The sequence below is a fragment of the Zootoca vivipara genome, chromosome 9 (assembly GCF_965207765.1).
Source record: "Zootoca vivipara chromosome 9, rZooViv2.hap1.1, whole genome shotgun sequence".
Taxonomy (NCBI): domain Eukaryota; kingdom Metazoa; phylum Chordata; class Lepidosauria; order Squamata; family Lacertidae; genus Zootoca; species Zootoca vivipara.
This window is the reverse complement of record NC_142592.1, coordinates 632,658-653,260: the sequence shown is the minus strand read 5'-3', so window position 1 is coordinate 653,260 and position 20,603 is coordinate 632,658. Positions and strand designations below refer to the sequence as shown.

At 44.9% G+C, this 20,603-nt stretch overlaps 1 protein-coding gene across 2 annotated transcripts in view; it reads left to right on the top strand.

The window, feature by feature from the left end:
• Positions 1-20,423, top strand: part of ELAPOR2 (endosome-lysosome associated apoptosis and autophagy regulator family member 2) — a 100,983-nt gene extending 80,560 nt beyond the window's left edge. For both annotated transcript variants that reach the window (XM_060279475.2, XM_035128036.3), the window contains 12 exons: positions 1,259-1,349; positions 1,969-2,071; positions 2,643-2,780; positions 3,596-3,859; positions 4,591-4,764; positions 6,567-6,756; positions 7,937-8,033; positions 9,148-9,249; positions 10,575-10,701; positions 13,323-13,501; positions 15,453-15,618; positions 16,937-20,423. In XM_060279475.2, coding sequence (XP_060135458.2) covers positions 1,259-1,349; positions 1,969-2,071; positions 2,643-2,780; positions 3,596-3,859; positions 4,591-4,764; positions 6,567-6,756; positions 7,937-8,033; positions 9,148-9,249; positions 10,575-10,701; positions 13,323-13,501; positions 15,453-15,618; positions 16,937-16,996 — 1,691 coding nt within the window. In that variant the 3' untranslated portion in view covers positions 16,997-20,423. The remainder of the gene's footprint in view (positions 1-1,258; positions 1,350-1,968; positions 2,072-2,642; positions 2,781-3,595; positions 3,860-4,590; positions 4,765-6,566; positions 6,757-7,936; positions 8,034-9,147; positions 9,250-10,574; positions 10,702-13,322; positions 13,502-15,452; positions 15,619-16,936) is intronic.
• The last annotated feature ends 180 nt before the right edge of the window (positions 20,424-20,603 follow it).

Below are 20,603 nucleotides of genomic sequence, written 5' to 3'. Positions count from 1 at the left end.
TCATCAATGGCTCCTCCTCATCCTGGAGAGTAGTGACTAGTGGGGTGCCACAGGGTTCTGTCTTGGGCCCAGTCTTGTTCAACATCTTTATCAATGACTTGGATGATGGGCTTGAGGGCATCCTGAGCAAGTTTGCAGATGACACCAAATTGGGAGGGGTGGCTAACACCCCAGAGGACAGGATCACACTTCAGAATGACCTTAACAGATTAGACAACTGGGCCAAAGCAAACAAGATGAATTTTAACAAGGAGAAATGTAAAGTACTACACTTGGGCAAAAAAATGAAAGGCACAAATACAGGATGGGAGACACCTGGCTTGAGAGCAGTACATGTGAAAAGGATCTAGGAGTCTTGGTAGACCACAAACTTGACATGAGTCAGCAGTGTGATGCAGCAGCTAAAAAAGCCAATGCAATTCTGGGCTGCATCAATAGGAGTATAGCATCTAGATCAAGGGAAGTAATAGTACCACTGTATTCTGCTCTGGTCAGACCTCACCTGGAGTACTGTGTCCAGTTCTGGGCACCACAGTTCAAGAAGGATACTGATAAGCTGGAACGTGTCCAGAAGAGGGCAACCAAAATGGTCAAAGGCCTGGAAACGATGCCTTATGAGGAACGGCTTAGGGAGCTGGGTATGTTTAGCCTGGAGAAGAGAAGGTTAAGGGGTGATATGATAGCCATGTTCAAATATATGAAAGGATGTCATATAGAGGAGGGTGAAAGGTTGTTTTCTGCTGCTCCAGAGAAGCGGACACGGAGCAACGGATTCAAACTACAAGAAAGAAAATTCCACCTAAACATTAGGAAGAACTTCCTGACAGTAAGAGCTGTTCGGCAGTGGAATTTGCTGCCAAGGAGTGTGGTGGAGTCTCCTTCTTTGGAGGTCTTTAAGCAGAGGCTTGACAGCCATCTGTCAGGAATGCTTTGATGGTGTTTCCTGCTTGGCAGGGGGTTGGACTGGATGGCCCTTGTGGTCTCTTCCAACTCTATGATTCTATGATTCTATGATTTTCCTGCTGTGCCACAGAATTCTTTTCTTGGATTTTAAACACGTACTTTAGGCTGGAATAAAACAACCAGTTACAGAGATCGCTTAGACTTGAGCCAATTTTGTTGCATCTAATTGCACTGAATTGGCTTAAACATATTGCATCTGTGTTTAACCAGTTGATGCATCTGGATATCCCCCCGTGTTTTTTTTAAATAAACCAACGTGCAAGATTATATTTACGTGGGGTTTTTTCTTGTTCAGGCTGGGAAGTAGCTGGTGACCACATCCGAAGTGGGGCAGGAGGGACGGATAACGATTATCTCATTGTGAATCTTCACATACCAGGATTTAAGTAAGGAATCATTAAATTTCCATGCTATTCCTCACCTTTCCCCTCTCTTATGTTATATTCTATCTCAAATGGTTTGTGCTTAGACATCATGAGGAAGAAAGTTATAAATGGGGATTGAGGTCCTAAATTCCATGTGGAGCAGATCTGTGAAGACAAGCGCAGCTTCTGCTGGAGACGTGTGCCGATGGGGCAGGGTGGACACACAATTGATCAGTTCATTAGTGCACACCCATTTACTTGAATGTGAGACCTCTGAGGGCACCCAGGGAACATGATCCAGTGAGTCATCTTCTAACATGTTGCTTTCATTGACATTTTAAGTTGGGGAGCATTTAAGCCCACTCTCAACTTTGTACCACATCCCCATGGGTATCTGCAGGGAAGACATGGGAGCATACTCCTGCCCTCCACCTGCACTTGGATGATCTATAGTCCCCACACCCCCAGCTTTCATTTTATCTAGCATTTACAGAACCTGCAAGATGAGGCAAAATGCACAGGAGCTGTTCTTCAGCACTTTTGCGTGAGAAACTGGCTTGCGCCTTCATTTGGCTGTTTCACTCTGGCAGGGACCTTTGGAAGGGCCTTGTAATTGTGCCATTTCTTCTGTGTTGAACAGGCCTCCGACTTCCATAGCAGGGGCGACGGGGTCAGAACTTGGACGGATTGCGTTCGTGTTTGAAACCGTCTGTTCGGCAGACTGTGTGCTGTATTTCATGGTGGTAAGCAAGATCACAGTCAGGGCTGACAAAAATGAACGTGTTCAACATTTTGACTGGCCTTTAGATTTGCTGAATAGATTTATATCCCACCTTTCTTACAAGGTGGGTCACGATAACATATAAATTATTATTATTTATATATTTTTATTAGATTTTCATATTTTTAAACACTTTATCCAATTCAAACATTAAATTACGATAACATATGAGTTAAGCAAATTCATCACAACAACATATGAAACTAGAAAACACCATAAACAGCCCTGAGCCCAGTAATTGCAGAAGTTTTTGTTCCTGGGCATATACCAAAGATGGGAAATCTGTTTCCTGTTTTCCCCCACACCATTTCCAAGGGCTAATGACTTATAGGGCAGTTTAATCAAGCACAATTGTGTCATGTTACCAGGATTCTAGATTGCTACTAGTAGGTATGTGGAATAATGCAGGAAAAGGAGATGAAGGGAACTGATAGTGGCTTACCCTTGAGTGAAAAGTTCCATGTCTGCTTTAGTAAATAGCCCAAGTTCTGCTAATTAACACTGCATGTTTACTTTATGTCCTTTGTTTCTAGGACATCAATAAAAAGAACACAAATGTAGTGGAATCATGGAGCGGAACTAAGGAGAAGCAGTCATATGCTCACATCATCTCCAAAAATGCTTCTTTTACATTCACATGGGCTTTCCAGAGAACAAATCAAGGCCAAGATGTAAGTACCACAGGGGTCTTAGTGGAAATCAACATATTTCATTAGGTTTCAGAAAACACTAATGCTGTGGAACAAAACTTTTTTTAAGGCAGTTTTAGGAGGCTTGCCACGTTCTAAGCCACCAGGGGAAGTTTGGGTGCAATGGGTATTGTGCCCCAACTTCAGACTCCAGTGCTACTCTCTGCCACCCCGCATGTCCCTGTTATCCACATATCAATTTCTACAGGTCAAGACTCTATGGAAGTATCTGAAGTCAGGGTGGTGAAGATTACTAGATGATCTGGAGCAAATCATTCTCTGCCATCCTAATCTATCTCTCAGGGTTGTTGTGAGGATGAATTGGGTGTCGAAAGAGAAGGAAGGAGAATGTATGAACTCCTTGGAAGAAGGACTGAATATAAATGGAATTAAGAAATAAAATAAAAGCCACCTGTCCCTCTTTGACTTCAAAGACCAGCAAATTGTGCTGGGCTGCCAGTTTAAATGAGATTGCAGAAGGAGCTGGGACATCAGCTCATCACCCAACTGAAAATGATTTACTGATTTATGGGGAACCCCAAAGGTATCCTGTAAGGCTCAGGGGGCTAACAACAATGAGGCCATGCTCCAGGTCAACACCCCTGGATTAACTCAACTGCCCAACTCTCTTGCCAGGAGCATCTTGAGTCACCTTGCTTTCCACTGCTGTCTTGCTATTAAAGCTTCATATGTTTTGCAAGGTTAGCACCAGCAGTGAGCGAATAAAGGCGGCGTATTTGAGGAAATGGTTGTGTGTCCCCTCAGCATAAGTTATTTTTGCCCATTGCTCTTTCCAGACCAGGAAGCTCATCAATGACGTGGCAAAGATCTACTCGATTACTGTGACCAATGCAGTCGATGGTGTTGCTTCATCGTGCCGTGCCTGTGCCATGGGTTCGGAACAGTCCGGCTCCTCCTGCATTCCCTGCCCTGCTGGTCACTACATAGACAAGGAAACCAACCAATGCAAGGAGTGTCCTCCTCATACCTACCTGTCAATTCATCAAATGTACGGCCAAGAACCATGCATCCCTTGTGGGCCTGGCAGCCAAAGCACCAAGGTAGACAGGTGCCATCAGTAGTTTTGATGTTTAAAAACAGACAAAGATAAGAATAACCTGAATCAAGTCAGTGGTCAACAAGCTCACAAGTGGAGCCAAAGCGAGATAGTTAACTCAGGTGGCATGTCCCATCATCTGGTGATCGGAGTTCTCTGGCTCTGAATTTGGAGTTTGCATTTAGCTCTCAAGGGAATGGCTGTTGAAAGGTCTACACTCGTAAGCCAGGCATCCCCAAACTTTAGCCCGCCAGATGTTTTGAACTACAATTCCTATCATCCCTGACTACTGGTCCTCTTAGCTAGGGATCATGGGAGTTGTAGGCCAAAACATCTGGAGGGCCGCAGTTTGGGGATGCCTGCTCTAAGCCATCTAAGTCTTACATGGAATTTGTAATTGTTTAACTTCGTTGTATGTCCACCACAACTTTTACAGTAGGGAAGATATTTCAGCAGCCCCCCCCCCCGGGATTTAATATTCCCCCCAAATGCTCAAGTTTGTTGAGTACAATTTATTTTAAAAGGTACACAGAGAATTATACTAATTTCAGGAAACTCCAGAGTTTTAAATGTAACAGTGTCCCTCTTAGCAAATGCAGTGGAAAGGCCTCCTGGGCACTTTGGCCTGACGACATCCTAATGACCATTTGTGTGGGTTTGCTTCTTCTGGTGCAGAGTTTACAACTTGATTATCTGAAACTTTCCTTCACTTTTGTTTTGCTTTCCTTCCTTAAGGACCATTCCGCCTGCTTCAGTGACTGCTTGTTCTCATATGCCAAGAACAACCAGAGCCGGACTTACGACTTCAGCAACCTGAGCAAAGGAGGCTCATTAATGAATGGACCAAGCTTTACGGCGAAAGGAACAAAATTCTTCCACTTCTTCAACATCAGTCTGTGTGGAAACCAAGTAAGCGCCTGCCTTTCTAAGGCTAGCAGTCCATCCCACATGTGAAAAGAGGCGGCCATCAAACCAGGGCATCTCCTAGCCTTCTATGTCCCAGTGCCAGTCCCTTTTCTGAAGAAAATGAGGTGCCTTGATAAATTGGGAAATGCCACTTCCACCCCTCCTGGGTTGGTTTTTTTTGCACCCCTTCTCTCCTGAATTTGTGATGATTTTTTTTAAATAATGCATTTATATTTATTTAAAGTACTCTTTTGAAATAATAAAAAATTAATATATTCATGAAGAAAGTTCCTACATAATATGTACCATTTTTTTAATGTATAGCATGCACCCTCAATTAAGAAAATTAAGAAAATGGGGGGAGATTACCCAGGGAAGGATTGCCCATAGTTTTTGAGCTTTTTTTGGGGGGGGGTCAGAGTTCTTGAGCTTTTTTTAGGGGGGATTGATGAAAATGAGTATGCAGATGATACCCAGCTCTACCTCTCTTTTAAATCAGAACCAGTGAAGGCAGTGAAGGTCCTGTGTGAGTGCCTAGAGGCGGTTGGAGGATGGATGGTGGCTAACAGATTGAGGTTGAATCCTGACAAGATAGAAGTATTGCTTGTGGGGAACAGGAGGCGGGCAGGTGTGGAGGACTCCCTGGTCCTGAACGGGGTAACTGTGCCCCTGAAGGACCAGGTGCGCAGCCTGGGAGTCATATTGGACTCACAGCTGTCCATGGAGGTGCAGGTCAATTCTGTGTCCAGGGCAGCTGTTTACCAGCTCCTTCTGGTATGCAGGCTGAGACCCTATCTGCTTGTGGACTGCCTCGCCAGAGTGGTGCATACATTAGTTATCTCCCGCTTGGATTACTGCAATGCGCTCTATGTGGGGCCACTTTTGAAGGTGACCTGGAAACTACAACTAATCCAGAATGTGGCAGCTAGACTGGTGACTGGGAGCGGCTGCCGAGACCACATAACACCGGTCTTGAAAGACCTACATTGGCTCCCAGTACGTTTCCGAGCACAATTCAAAGTGTTGGTGCTGAACCAGGTAGAGGGCCTTCTCGGTAGTGGTGCCCGCCCTGTGGAACGCCCTCCCATCAGATGTCAAAGAGAATAACAACTACCAGACTTTTAGAAGACATCTGAAGGCAGCCCTGTTTAGGGAAGCTTTTAATGTTTAATAGATTATTGTATTTTAGTTCGTTGGAAGCTGCCCAGAGTGGCTGGGGAGGCCCAGCCAGATGGGCAGGGTATAAATAAATTATTATTATTATTATTATTATTATTATTATTATAGCATATCATTATCTAAAGGCCAAAATGCATTTAGCTAGCAATTCACAATGCCTTGCAAGACAGCAGCTTAGTTTATTGATGGATATGTTAAAAAAGAAGCAACAGTTATTTCTCAAGATCAATTATATATGTTCTAAAGGGGGTAACTATTAGATGATCTTTATTTTTATTTTTTCCAATAAAGTTTTATTGTTTTCTCAGATTTCTTTACACCAACAAATACAATTTACATTTATACAGCAAATAGCTTTATCAAGCTTTGACTTTCCCCTTCCCTTAAGCTGGTAATTTATTTCACTTTACTCTCGCATTTTACAGTTTAGATGATCTTTAAAGGAATTGCCTGGGTTCTCCATGATGGTGCAGCTCAGGTTTTGTGGATAGTTTTTCATATTTTGGTGGCAAATTGGTTTTCAGCTGCAGCAAGAAGTGCCTGACCTCTGATTTGCAAGGTGGTAGGAAATCCAGCATGAAAACAAGAGAATGAATGATCTCCCTCTGTTCATTCAATGCCTACAGGGAGAAATGGCAGCAATTTGTGCAGACAATATCACAGATATCAAGCTCAAGGATATGGTTGCTGACTCAGAAGATTATTCTGACATTGTGCGGGCCTTTGTCTGCCAGTCTACAATCATCCCCCCGGACAGCAAGGGATTCCGAACTGCTTTGGCACTTCACTCCAGCAGCCTTGCAGACGTGTTTCTTGGTAAGCACTTTAATCTTCTGCTTGTTCTGATCAAGGCTGAACAGCTCTAAAGCCAAGGGAGGAGAGGAGGAGGAGGAGGAGGTTACTTGGCCTAATCCAGCAACTACCGGTATACCCAGCCTGCAAAGTTGCCACTTGGGGATTGGCTGTGATCTGCTTATGTGTCTCCCCCAAGCATGGCGCCTGTATAACCATACCTGCCAAGTTCCTGTCTGAAAAATAAGGGACCGGACCGGAAGTAGCAGACCGGAAGTAGCGCTGCGGCCATTTTGGAACTGGGCGGAGCATGCTCAGAAGTGACTTTTGAGGCTGCTGTGCCCAGTTCCAAAATGGCCGCCGCACCAGAAGTCGCGCTGCAGCCATTTTGGAACTGGGCAGAGCAGCATCAAAAGTTGCTTCTGAGCATGCTCCGCCCAATTCCAAAATGGCCGCCGCGCCAGAATAAACTGGGGAAAAACAAAAAAATTCATTTTTTCGGCTGGGGATAGCCGGAAAAATGGGGGTTTCCCGGGGAATACGGGAGACTTGGCAGCTATGTGTATAACATGCTGGACAAACTGGGGGACCCCACCCCACTGTCTGCCAAGCGGCTGCACCAGGAGTTCCAGGCTCACCCAGGGCAATCAAGGCACAGTGGAGACGAGGGTTGTTAAGAAATATGCTTCATTCACACCTACTTACACTGGGTCTTGGGTGGAGGGGTGGGTGGTTTCCAAGGCAGCTCCGTGCCTCTGTCCCAGCCTGCCTTCAGCCAGCCTGCTTCCTCTTCCTCGTTCCCAGAAGGCCTTGCCAAAAAACTGTGTAAAAGGACACCTCTTTTCCTGCAGTGACATCACACCCCGTGTTACCGTGGCAACCTCCATCTGTGCCTGGCAGTGCCTTCTGCCTGGTTGATGATTTCTGCTGAGGGGCTCATGGCTGCCCATCACCAGGCTGGCCTCAGGAGGAAGCCCCTGTGTGCTCTTGCCAGCCCTTTCCCCCCAGCCCTTGCTAAATTTGGGAATTTATGAATTTTCTTCACTGACACTTCACTGTATGTATATGTAAGTGTGTGTGTGTGTGTGTGTGTGTGTGTGTGTGTGTGTGTGTGTACTGTATATAAAATATGAGGGAACTTACTTTCTCAATGTCAACATTTATTCCTTCAGGATATTGAGTTTTTTTTTTTTTTTTTTTGCAGGAGCCACCATTGAAACAACTCTGGGAAATATTAATGTTAAGCCGGAAATATTTCAGCATTCTGAAATGACAATACCTGATGTGTATTTCTATTACAAGTAAGTAGAAGTATCAACCCTACAGGTGCATTAAGCCTTTCTCTTTGTTGGAATGTAAAAATTCAGAGGAAATCCCCACAATTATAAGAGGCCAACACTATAGAACTAGGGGACACCAACAATTTATTATATCCATTCCAGCTGTTACTACACTTTACTCAACAAGTCTCTCTCTCTCTTAGTTGCACACAAGCCACAGTCACCAGGAGACGGGAAGCTTCTGCTTTAGATTAACCACAGTTTAGTTTTATGTCTGCACTCCAAACTGTGGTTAATCTTACCAGGGATGGGCGGAAAGGGAAGCTAGTTTCACAAACTATTGCTTGAAGTTGGCTTATCACTAACCATGGCGAACTTAGCCGTGGTTAAAGGTAAAGGTAAAGGGACCCCTGACCATTAGGTCCAGTCGTGACCGACTCTGGGGTTGCGCGCTCATCTCGCATTATTGGCCGAGGGAGCCAGCGTATAGCTTCCAGGTCATATGGCCAGCATGACAAAGCCGCTTCTGGCGAACCAGAGCAGCACATGGAAACACCGTTTACCTTCCCGCTGTAGCGGTTCCTATTTATCTACTTGCATTTTGACGTGCTTTCGAACTGCTAGGTTGGCAGGAGCTGGGACCAAGCAACGGGAGCTCACCCCGTCACAGGGATTCGAACCGCCGACCTTCTGATCAGCAAGCCCTAGGCTCAGTGGTTTAACCACAGCGCCACCTGGGTCCAAACTGTTATTTGCTGGGTTCAGATGACACAAGAAGCTGTGGTTAGTCTAGACCAGAAACAAAAACTTCTGAACTCCTCATAGATATCTAGACTTGTTCACTAAATGCTAACATATGCACTGGCGGAGGAACCGGGGGCGGGGGAGAGTGCACCACCCCGGCACCATCGGGGAGGGGGTACCATCAGGGCCACGCCCCTGGGCACGCACTGCGCACCCCCCACCGCGCCAGGTGACACGCCTCTGCAGGCAGCAGGCCACGCCCCCAGGACGCACACCATGCCCCTGCGGACAGCATGCCATGCCCGCAGGGCGCACACCACGCATAGGAGGCGCTCTTGGAAAGCAGAAGCCGAAAATAACAAACAAACAAACTGTTTTCATTTCTGTTTAGGTCTTCAAGAGTTACAGCCACTTGTGAAAATGGACGTGCTTCTGTTGTGATACTGAGATGTAACCCAACAAAATCTGACCAAGGAGAAATTTCAGTTCCCAGGTATTTGTTAGTGATGACACCAGGGATGCGAGAACTCTTGTCAGTGGGGGCTTGTACCCATCTCTGCCCATTCCTCTTCCAAACTGATCTTCCAGCACAACTAGTTGCAAACTATAATGGAATGGCAAAACTCTTTCTTGTCACAGATCTGGGGTCTGACCACAGAAAATGCAGAGAATGGGACCCTGCTGTGTTAAAAGATGATTGAAGGCCTTGATCTAAAGGCCACCAAGGCATCAAAAACCACCTGCAAAAAGTTAGGACTTTCCCCCTTATTCTTGAGCACCATCAGCCAAATCTTGTTACAATGGCTGCAAGGGGAATGGCAGGCTCACAGGAGTAAATCAATTGTGTGTCCTGTGTTTTGTGAAGAGTTTCGCACGCGTGCACTATTGCTTATTTCAGTTAGAGTTGCTCCTGTAACCACAACGTTACGTGGGGACTTGCATTTCTTAGACACAGATCAAAGTGGGCAGAATTTTCATATCCACAGTCCATCAATTCAGACATTGGACAATTCACTCATTCAGCTTCAGGCTGAGTATTCTGTAAGTGAGTGATGAACTCTAAAGTGCTGCAATATGCAAGTATAAATTAGCCCTGCCATTTATGACAGATTTAGCCTCAAAAGGGTGTCCTATCATTCTGCTGTGGTGAAGCTTCCTTCTGCAGGGATCTGCATGTGGTCAGAGTTGTATCTACCTAGTAGTGGCATGGCAACAGATATTTTGTTTTGGACTCCCAGAACACAGGGCCCCTCCAGGCATCCTTTTTTAATGTGCATTGATCATGAATTGTGCTCATGATGGTATCCACAATCCCTGCTTCAATGCTATTTGCCCCTGCACTAGAAGTTTCGGGGTTGGACATATTGCCTTGTTTCCGGTCAGCGCATGCTTTCTGTTGAAATGCTGTAACTTTTTATATCACAAACGTTCCACATTTTTGGGGTCCCACTTCATAAAATCATAGAATTGTAGAGTAAGAAGGGAGCACAAGGGTCATCTATTCCAACCCCCCTGCAATGCAGGAATCTTTCGTCCAACGTGGGGCTTGAACCCACAACCCTGAGGTTAAGAGTCTCCTTAATCAGCCCACTGAGTTATCACAGCGCTTTTGTGGCAGTACCACTCTAGATGGCCAGAATGTTGTAGCGTTGGAGAAGCATCACAGAACAACAAACAGAGCTGAATGATGTGTGGGTGCTCTGACATAGATTCACCACTATTGCATTGTTGTTGCATTTCTGGAAATTGTTATATGAGAATGAACTCAACTAACCCCCTTCATTTCCGTTTATAACACGAGCATTTCTCTTCTTCTAGTTCTTGTCCTGCAGGTACCTGTGATGGGTGTACATTCCACTTCTTGTGGGAAAGTGCAGAAGCCTGCCCCTTGTGCACAGAGCAGGACTATCATGAGATTGAAGGGGCTTGTAAAAAGGGGCACCAGGTAATAAACAGGTTGCACATCAAGGCAGGAGAGTTTCCAACTGCAATCCCAAGGGTGGAAGTGTTGGATTTTTTTGAATAGTCAAGTTACTTTAGAGCCGGTCTAATGTAAATACTGTCTGTTTAAGAGAAACAGGTGCCGGTGTTTCTGTTAATTGCTCACAGGCGTGGGCTCTGCTTCTTGTATATAAGGCTCTGCCAGAAAGCCTTCTGAATCTCTTAGTTAGATCTTCCAGTTTGATTCATCTCTAAGTAGATCACTCTCTCAGTTGGTCTCAGTTTAAGAGATTCCTAGTTAAATCTTAGTAAGAGAGATTCTCAGTTTAAAAGATTCTTTAGTTTAATCTTAGTATGAGAGTTGCTTAGTTATAATGCTAGTTTGCTGTTAATTCTTGGGTAGTTTAATGGGAGTTTTGTGGGAGTTTTATGGGAGGTTTGGAAAGTGGGTAGATAACATAGCTAAGAGAGAAAGCATTTATCTTTAGTTTAAAGTCTCCTTGGAATCACTTTGTATTTCAGTTAAAGAAACCCAATCGTTTGTATTTTCATCTGTATACTTTTACAAATGTGCAGCTAGTAAGGGATTTCATATGAGGGAGATAATTCCCTACGCTCTTGGTGGTGTTTTTTTAGCCAGGTCAACTTCTGACTGCGTATACTCTGCGTGAAGCGTACTTTAAAGGGCCGCTGTAAACTGGGATATATGATTTAGATTAAGCAAGTTTCAATACCCAGTTTTCTCCAATATTATTCTTATCGTATATATATAATTTTCCAATAGGAAGGGCATTAGAAATGCTCCATCTGCAAACTTGTATAGAGGGCATGACATATGATTTTGAACAGGATTCTCCTCCTCAGGAATCAGCTGAAACATAAGGCACTTTATGAAACACTATTAATCTTAGACCTTATGCAAAACACGGCATGAATTTAAATGAGAAATACAGAGGAGAGAAATACCAAAGGCAAGAAGTGGTTTGTAGGTCATCAGCTGACTTCTGGTCAATTTACATAGATTCAGTGCTTTTTTCCTGGGGGTTCTCAAGGATACGCAGTACAGGTACCTCCCCACCCCCCAAATGTTAAAAGGGTGGCACTTACTGTTTCTTCTATATAAAAAAAGCACTGCATAGATTTTTAAGCCTTTGGGGATAGAGATAAATGCTATAAGATGCCCTGAATCTTAGGGTATTAGCCACTTGGAATATGGTTTCATGGGACAGAAAAGGGATAATGTCCCATTAAATAATATGCATATCAATAAATTCCTGTTGCCTGCTGGTTGCTGGAATTCTTGCCGGGAATACTGGGCTGAGCTGACCTCCCTAGCAAGGTGCTTCTTAAATTTCAATAAGGTGCTTCTTATACAGTGGTACCTCGGGTTACAGACGCTTCAGGTTACAGACGCTTCAGGTTACAGACTCTGCTTACCCAGAAATAGTACCTTGGGTTAAGAACTTTGCTTCAGGATGAGAACAGAAATCGTGCGGCGCAGCAGGAGGCCCCATTAGCTAAAGTGGCACCTCAGGTTAAGAACAGTTTCAGGTTAAGAACGGACCTCCGGAACGAATTAAGTTCTGAACCCGAGGTACCACTGTATACTATTCAGGAACACTTAAGAGTTGAACGAGTATGCAACCATCCTTTGCAAATTTAATGGAAATCAGCAGACCATTGGGAGGCTAGTTTATTTTTTAAAAATAGACCATGCAAGGCCACAGTCAGTTGATCCCGGCACTAAAGGTGAACCAATTATCCACAGTGGGAGCCTTTAATGGTTTTATAATTCAATAAAAATAAAAATTGTTTATTTATACGCTGCCCATCTGAGCGGGTTGCCCCAGCCACTCCAGACAGCTCCCAACAAAAAATAGTAAAAGCACCATACAACACCACACACTGAAAACTTCCCTGAACAGGGCTGCCTTCAGATGTCTTAAAAATCACATAGTTGTTTATCTGTTTGGCATCTGCTGGGAGGGCATTCCACAGGGCGGGTGCGCCTACCAAAAAGGCCTTTTACTTGGTTCCCTGTAACCTCACCTCTTGCAATGAGGGAACCACCAGAAGGCCCTCATGTAATCTCATGCCATGCAATTTGGAAGTTACTGTACTGACTTTGTGTGCAATCCTATTCATATCTATTCATAAGTAAGTTCAAGTAAGTCCAGTGGGATTTACTCCTTAGTAATTGTGTGTAAGGGACCCAGGTGGCTCTGTGAGTTAAACCACTGAGCCTAGGGCTTGCTGATCAGAAGGTCGGCGGTTCGAATCCCCGTGGCGGTGTGAGCTCCCGTTGCTCGGTCCCAGCTCCTGCCAACCTAGCAGTTCGAAAGCACATCAAAGTGCAAGTAGATAAATAGGGACCGCTTTGGCGGGAAGGTAAACGGCGTTTCCGTGCGCTGCTCTGGTTTGCCAGAAGCGGCTTTGTCATGCTGGCCACATGACCTGGAAACTATATGCTGGCTCCCTCGGCCAATAATGCGAGATGAGCGCGCAACCCCAGAATCGGTCACGACTGGACCTAATGATCAGGGGTCCCTTTACCTTTAATCATGTGTAAGAATTCAGGCTTAAAAATTATTCCTTCTTTCCGTCCGTCCTTCCTTCCTTCCTTAGGAAACCTTATATGTATGGAATGAACCAAAGCTTTGTACAAAAGGGGTTTCCCTGCCCGAAAAAAAGACCATCATTTGTGAAACAGTGGAGTTCTGGCTAAAAGTTGGTGCAGGTGTTGGTGCTTTCACAGGTGTCCTGCTGATTGCCTTAACCTGCTATTTCTGGAAGAAGAATCAAAAGTAAGTATTTTGTGTTCCATAAGATTATATGTGATACCTAACTGACCAGAAGCTTTGTCAGTGGACGGTATACTTGGGCCACCATCTGTTGCTTAACCACGTGCTACCTGATGGTTTTGGATATACTCTCCCAGGAGCAAATACCCATCTCTCTGCTGTACTATTTATTTTCTTCTTTTCAGTTTTATGGACTGCTTTCTTGTAGAAGCTGCTATGCAAAATTGAGAAGATCCATTGGGAGGCACCACATTTTGGCATTGTGCAGGGCACCATATTATGAAAGATTACCAATGTCTGCCCCTGCATGGAGCTGCTCTCCCCACATAGGTGGCACTGCAGCTTACCTGTAGGGTGGCGGCGAGGTCAGGCCTTCATGGCCACACCAGCAGTGCAGATGTGGGGCTTCCACCCAGGGGCGCCAGTTCTACTGGAGTTATAGCAGAGGCCATTTCATACGACAGAGCTCAGTGGCATAGAGTGCCTTCCATCAGTTTTGGCTGGTAGCCCAGCTGTGCCCCTGTCTATACAGGGATAACCTAACTTCTGCCCTTTATGATCTGGTAACCTCTGGGTTAGATTACCGCAATGTGTTATATGTGGGGCTGTCTCTGAAGATGACTCGGAAGCGTCAGCTTCTGCAGAGTTCAGTGACCAGGGTATTCACTAGGGCAAGACCGCTTGAGTATACAGTGGTACCTTGAGTTACAAACGCTTCAGGTTACAAACTCCGCTAACCTGGAAGAGTTACCTCGAGTTGAGAACTTTGCCCCAGGATGAGAATGGAAATTGTGTGCCAGCAGCGCAGCAGCAGCAGCAAGAAGCCCTATTAGTGAAAGCACGCCTCTAGTTAAGAACAGTTTCAGGTTAAGAAGGGAGCTCCGGAACGAATTAAGTTGGTAACTAGAGGTACCACTGTATAACACCAATCTTGGCCCAACTGCACTGGCTTCCAATTAGTTTCCAGGCCCAATTCAGAGTGCTGGTCTTGACCTATAAAGGCTTATGCAGTTCAGGATCTCAGTACCTCAAGGATCAGCTCTTGCCTTCCGAACTAACCCTGTCTTCTGAGGCCCTTCTTTGTCTGACCCCTCCATGGGAGGTCCAGAGGATGGCAACACGAGAACAGGCCTTTTCTGTGATGGCTTCCCATTTGTGGAATGCTCCCCCCAGGGAGGCTCGCCTGGTGCCTTCGTTATACATCTTCATGTGCTAGACAAAAGCTATGGCAGTTGGAGCCAGTAAAAAGATGTGCAGGGAATTTAGCTTTGTGGCCAAAGGAATACGTAATGAGGCCCAAAGAAGTTGGGTCTAGAGGTTTTGGGAGATCCATAGCACAGTGTCCTGGAAGCAGAAGGCTGCTGTGGTGTCATGCAGAACCATAGGCAGCTTGGGGGGGCAGGGGGGGGCAGGAGATGCTTCCGGAGGTCAAAGTCAAGGAAAACTGCAGAGCCAGGAAGACTCTTGTTGCTCTGGGGGAATCCTCCATCCCCCAAATGAAACAGGCTGCCCTGGATAGCCCTTGCTGTCTAGGAGCATGGATGGCTGGGGCTGGTCCAGAACCTCAAGAAGCTGAACTGCTCAGAAAGATGTTCCCAACAGCATCTCTGATGCCTCACCCACAAGGGTCAGCTGCACCCAGAGCCAAGCATGGCCACTTTAAGCCCTGCTGGTCTCTTCTGTGGGTCACATCATGTCGACTCTTTTTGAAATCTGAGAATGATCTATGACTTGAGTTCCACCTGATACTTTGCTGGTTGGAACTGTTGGGAGTTGGAGTCCAAAACTGCTGGACGGCACCAAGCTGGGAAAACGCTGCTTGAGCTGCTAAGTTCTGACAAGTCTGCAATACTAAAATCCGCCATGAATTATTATAGCGAGGTTTTGTCACCAGGTTTGATGTGTTGGAAGATGATAGGACAAAAATGCCACTCTCTCCATTTGTACCCTTTAGGTTGGAGTATAAATATTCTAAACTGGTGATGACAGCAAATTCAAAAGAATGTGAGCTTCCTGCTGCTGACAGCTGCGCGATCATGGAAGGGGAAGATAATGAGGAAGAAATAGTATATTCAAACAAACAGACATTGCTAGGAAAACTGAAAGCATTGGCAACCAAGGTGAGCAACTGCTGCCAGTAATTTGCAGCTATATATCCTTTACAGGCTGTTTTTTAAGTGTGCAGGTTGATATGCCATTTCTTATTGGTTGTGGTAACAAAGCAGCACAGCTGGATTGTCCCCTGCTATTCCCACAGAATGGATGGGAGATAAGGATGTCTATTTATCTGAAGTACTTGCATCCCAACCGCACCAAAAGCTGAAGGTGGCTAACAGAAAACCACAAAGTAGCTGTTTAGACAGTAAAAGCTTTCAAAATAGAATGGTTTTTCTATGAAGGTTGTGGGGCCAAATAATCAAATGAATAAAAGCTTTGCTTCAGAGAAGCGGACACAGAGCAATGGATTCAAACTACAAGAAAGAAGATTCCACCTAAACATTAGGAAGAACTTCCTGACATTAAGAGCTGTTCGACAGTGGAATTTGCTGCCAAGAAGTGTGGTGGAGTCTCCTTCTTTGGAGGTCTTTAAGCAGAGGCTTGACAGCCTTTGCTTAAAGAATGCTTTGATGATGTCAAGAATGCTTTGATGGTGTTTCCTGCTTGGCAGGGGGTTGGACTGGATGGCCCTTGTGGTCTCTTCCAACTCTATGATTCTATGATTCAAAGAGCATATATATTGATTTTCTCAAGGCCTTCCGATATGTTGATTTGAGAGGTGAGATTTTGATATTCAAGTCCAGCTCTATTTCCTGGATGGTGTTGCCTTTAAAAAACAAGCAAGCAAACCATGAATATATTAACTAGCCCACATGGATTTTCAGTCTGCAAATGTATGCTGCTTTGGGGCTTTTCACGCATTACATAATAGCAAACCTTGGTTTTGCCACTTAAAGTACACTAGGCAGTGAGTGACAGCCAGTCCTGGGTCCCAAATGAGTTTGTGTGCAGGATGCATGTCTTTGCAACATAGCTGTCCACACATTTTGTTTACACTTTACCTTTTCAAATGTATAATTAAAATAGCATCATACCCCAAACTATAAAGAAATTCTTAGGCCCTGGCCTGAAATAATTTCTTAGTTAAACATTCTATTCTATTCTATTCTATTCTATTCTATTCTATTCTATTCTATTCTATTCTATTCTATTCTATTCTATTCTTCTATGGATATATGCGTTTGGCAAAACTGAGCCTTACATAACTTGTCTTTGGAATGGGCCCAATGAGTAGCATGGGAGCATCTGGGACTGTAATGCTGCTGTATAGATCCATACATCTGTATGGGAGATGATAGGGAGCCCTCTATGTGAATGGGATCTGTGCATGGTATCTATATCTGTTTCTATAATATAAGCACTTATCTTTTTGCTATGCAGGAAAAGGAAGACCGCTTTGAATCCGTTCAGCTGAAATCCTCAAGATCTCAAAATATATGAAGACTTTAACTCTGCCTTTGAACCAGCAAACCTGATCTCAGTTTATGCAGGAGCACATCTCTAACATGTCCTGGTTTGTGTCTGAAGGGTGGTTTCCTGTGGGAAATGTTGCACAGTCCAGCATGAAGAAACTAGCAGGGGAGAACATGAGAGACTGTTGCCTTATTGTGAGACTGAGTCACTTGCCAAAAAGAAAAGTCAAGCAGATGAGCTCATGAGCTGGGAATGAAGGTCTACTCAGGGACAGAGGAAGCATGGATGGTGGCAGCCCAAGATGTTTGGGTACCTGCTGCAGAAAACCCAAATGGCACCTCCCAGAGTAGTCACAATATATTAAGAAAGACCGAACGATGGTTTGCTGCCCTTTAATATTCTCTGCCCCTGTGAGGTGGGTTGCTTCACCCTGTACTGCCTGAGAAAGAGGTCATATCCTGACATGAAGTTTACATGGCATGGCACATGCTTCATTATTTGTATCCCCTTTTAGTCCCAATCACTTTTGTCACATAGCCAAAACAGAGACTGGCTTTTAGAAAGAGTAGAGATCATTCCTTAGTCATTACAGGTATCTGCAGAGGTGGCAGGATCACAGCACTAGTCACTACTTGAAATGGAAGACCTGCAGACAGGCTTCTTTTTACTCCTCAGAAAGGAGAGTGTTTGTAATGTGAACCTGTAGTGTTTTGCCTAACATTAAGAATTCAACTTCTGCTCCTGCAGATTCAGTTTCTGGAGGTGAAAAGACATCATTAAAATAGAAGCCCCATGAAAGGCTAGCAGTACAACCCTGTGCATGTTTACTCAGATGTGGAGTTTTCTCTTGCGTAAGGATGTTGTTTAGGATTACAGCTTCACTTGAAGGTCACTTTGCTAGCTGAGGAACATGGTCAGACTTAAGACATCTAGCTTGGAGGGCAGTCAGGGGGATGTTACTCACCTTCTTCCCATTCCAGATGGTGCAATGACATGGTCAAGATTGTTGCAAGCGGGTGGGCTGGATGCGAGGAGCAGCTTTGATCGAGTCTCGTGTCATGCAGCAGCCGTACAGCTTTTGGCAATTAAGAAAGGATCCTTAAAGACCCTTAATGTTCAGACACTAAAAAGGAGGAGGGATCCCGAAGAGGAGAGCCACTTTCACCGGGGCAATGCATGAGTGCTTCAAAAGAGAGACATTGATACGCTCTGGTGTTCCTGTGACTCCTCTGCCTCTTTTTCTTAAGTTTTCTTAGGTGTGAGACTTGACTCTTTTGATATGAAAAGTAATGTCTGAAGTAGCCCCTGGTCTAATGACTGGGAAGCACTGCAGTCGGGTCCTAATGCATTCACCAAAACAGAACAATGACACTGGAGCTTTTATTGCAAATTCAAAGTCTGTGGACTAATCTGAAGCAGTTGGAGGCAGCATAAACCCCTGGATTGTGTCCCCTTTCGAACCTCCCTCTGCCCCGCCCCACCTCACCCCCAGGATTCACTGACTTACAGGTGAGTTGCCCCAGAGGAATAGCCTGATTACTTGAGCATCAGGTGTGGAATGCCCAGGGGCACCTTCAACAGGGTAGCGGGAGATGGGTCATCCGCAGATACAGCAGCAGTACTCTATCAGTGATGACCATGGCTTCATCAGCTGAAAAGATTGTGACTTTGACCACAGAACTGTATCCATAGCTGAGTGACTCTTGCCATGGCTCTGGGTGCATTGAGTGGAGTCTAGTTTCACCACATGAAAATATGTGTCTTCCTCACATGGAGCGGGACCTCGGTTTCCTTAGCCCAGCAAGTTTTATTGCTCTGCCTGTAGTTCACCAAGGGCCTTGGCCTGAGATCTTTCCCAGCCCCATCTCAGAGAAGGGGGATTGACAGTGGAACCGTCTGTGTACATTTCATGTGCTCTGCGCATAGCTATGGACCCTCCCTGCACCACATGAACCAGCTTGTGGAAATTCTTTATGGAGATTATTTACATTTTTCTCTTATCTGTAGTCCTGAAGTAGAGCTGCTCTTCCCTCTTCTTCGGGGATTGATGAAGAGGTAGAAATAACTGCACCCTCAGAGTACCGTATGGTACTTTCTCACTTCTGTTTTCTCCAAGCCATGGATTTCCATGAAGCTATTTGGGAAAGATCTGGGAATCTTCCATAGGCAGTGTGTGCTGCCCCTTGGCCATTATTTCCCAAAACATCCCCCATGTTTGGTATTTATTGCAACAGCATTGTAGTGGTATACCTGTCTGATACTAAGGCCATATGTACGTAATAAAACCATTTTATAGTGTCGTCCATGGTTAAAGTGTACCATCTAATTGGGCCATCTCAGAGGCAGGCAAGGTGGGGAATTTTTCAGAATCCCCAGAACAGCCTTTGGCAACCGGGTGCCCTCCAGATCTTTTGGACCACAACTCTCACCAGCCCCATCTGAGACCGACAAAGAGCTTCTTTCTTTGACTTCCAGGTTTGCACATCTCGTTTCATTTAGGGACCCAAAAAACCAGCCCCGGATGCATTGGACTAATTGATGTCATCGACTGTGATTGAGAGCTGTGCCTGCTATGCACCGGAGTTTCCCTTTTTTGCTTTTTAGAAACTAAGAAGTCTACACAACAAAATGTTGCAGAATGTACCAGCCAGCCATTCCATTCCATTCCCCTTCCCTCCAAGTTTTCATTTCTCACTCAACAGGCCCAACAGGCACAGAGCCCTCTCTCCCTACTTCTGCAAATCTTGGGGTTTCTCAAAGCATGCTAATAACTCCCTCTTGTTTCTCAGTACAGGCGACTCCTGATTAGGCACATCCAATATGTGTACAACCGCGCACATGCACACAGCGCTGAACCCCAAAATGACCCCCCCCCAAGTCATAAAGACATCACTGAAACATCACTAAAAGGTTGAAATGGGGGCGGAGCAGAGGCAGGGGCAGAACAGGGGTGTTTGCAGGCTTTTTAAATGGGTGTTTGATGACGTGATTTCATGCATTGACTCGGAATGCAACCTTTGCACCAACAGGGAGTTTCCAGCAGTCCTGTTTTTGGCTTGTGTTGTAACTCTGCACTTCAGTTTGCTAAAGGGCATTGAATCTGTCTAGCAAGGAAGTTCTACAAGTAACTTCAAGTGGGTTGTATCGGAGGGCAAAATTTGGTACCCACCATATGCCCAGTCCACCTGAATAAAAACCAAACTAATTTCACCTCAGTCAGATGTTCACACTTGAAACATTATACACTTCTCCCATTGCTTTGTCAAGTTATCTGTTCTTAAACTTTTATAATAGCTGTTTGTCTCATAAAGTTCTCTTTTGTTATTTGGGTTATATGGATAAATTCAATAAATTACTTGGTGCACCAAACTAGAAACCTCAAAAGACAACTCAGGCCACTCAGGTTTGTCACATACTTGAGAGATCTAGTTTGAGTGTGCCAATTTCAAAGCAACCTGTTTTAAATGAATGAATTATAATTCAAAGCAGACTCTTAAGGCTGCTATTTTGGTAGAAATGAGCTAATGTATCTTTGTATACCACCTACTCATAATGGACAAATACAGTTTAGATCTCTCTTAGCACATAGCGCGGGTATGAAACTCCAGAGTGTAAAAACTGCCCTTTGTTGAAC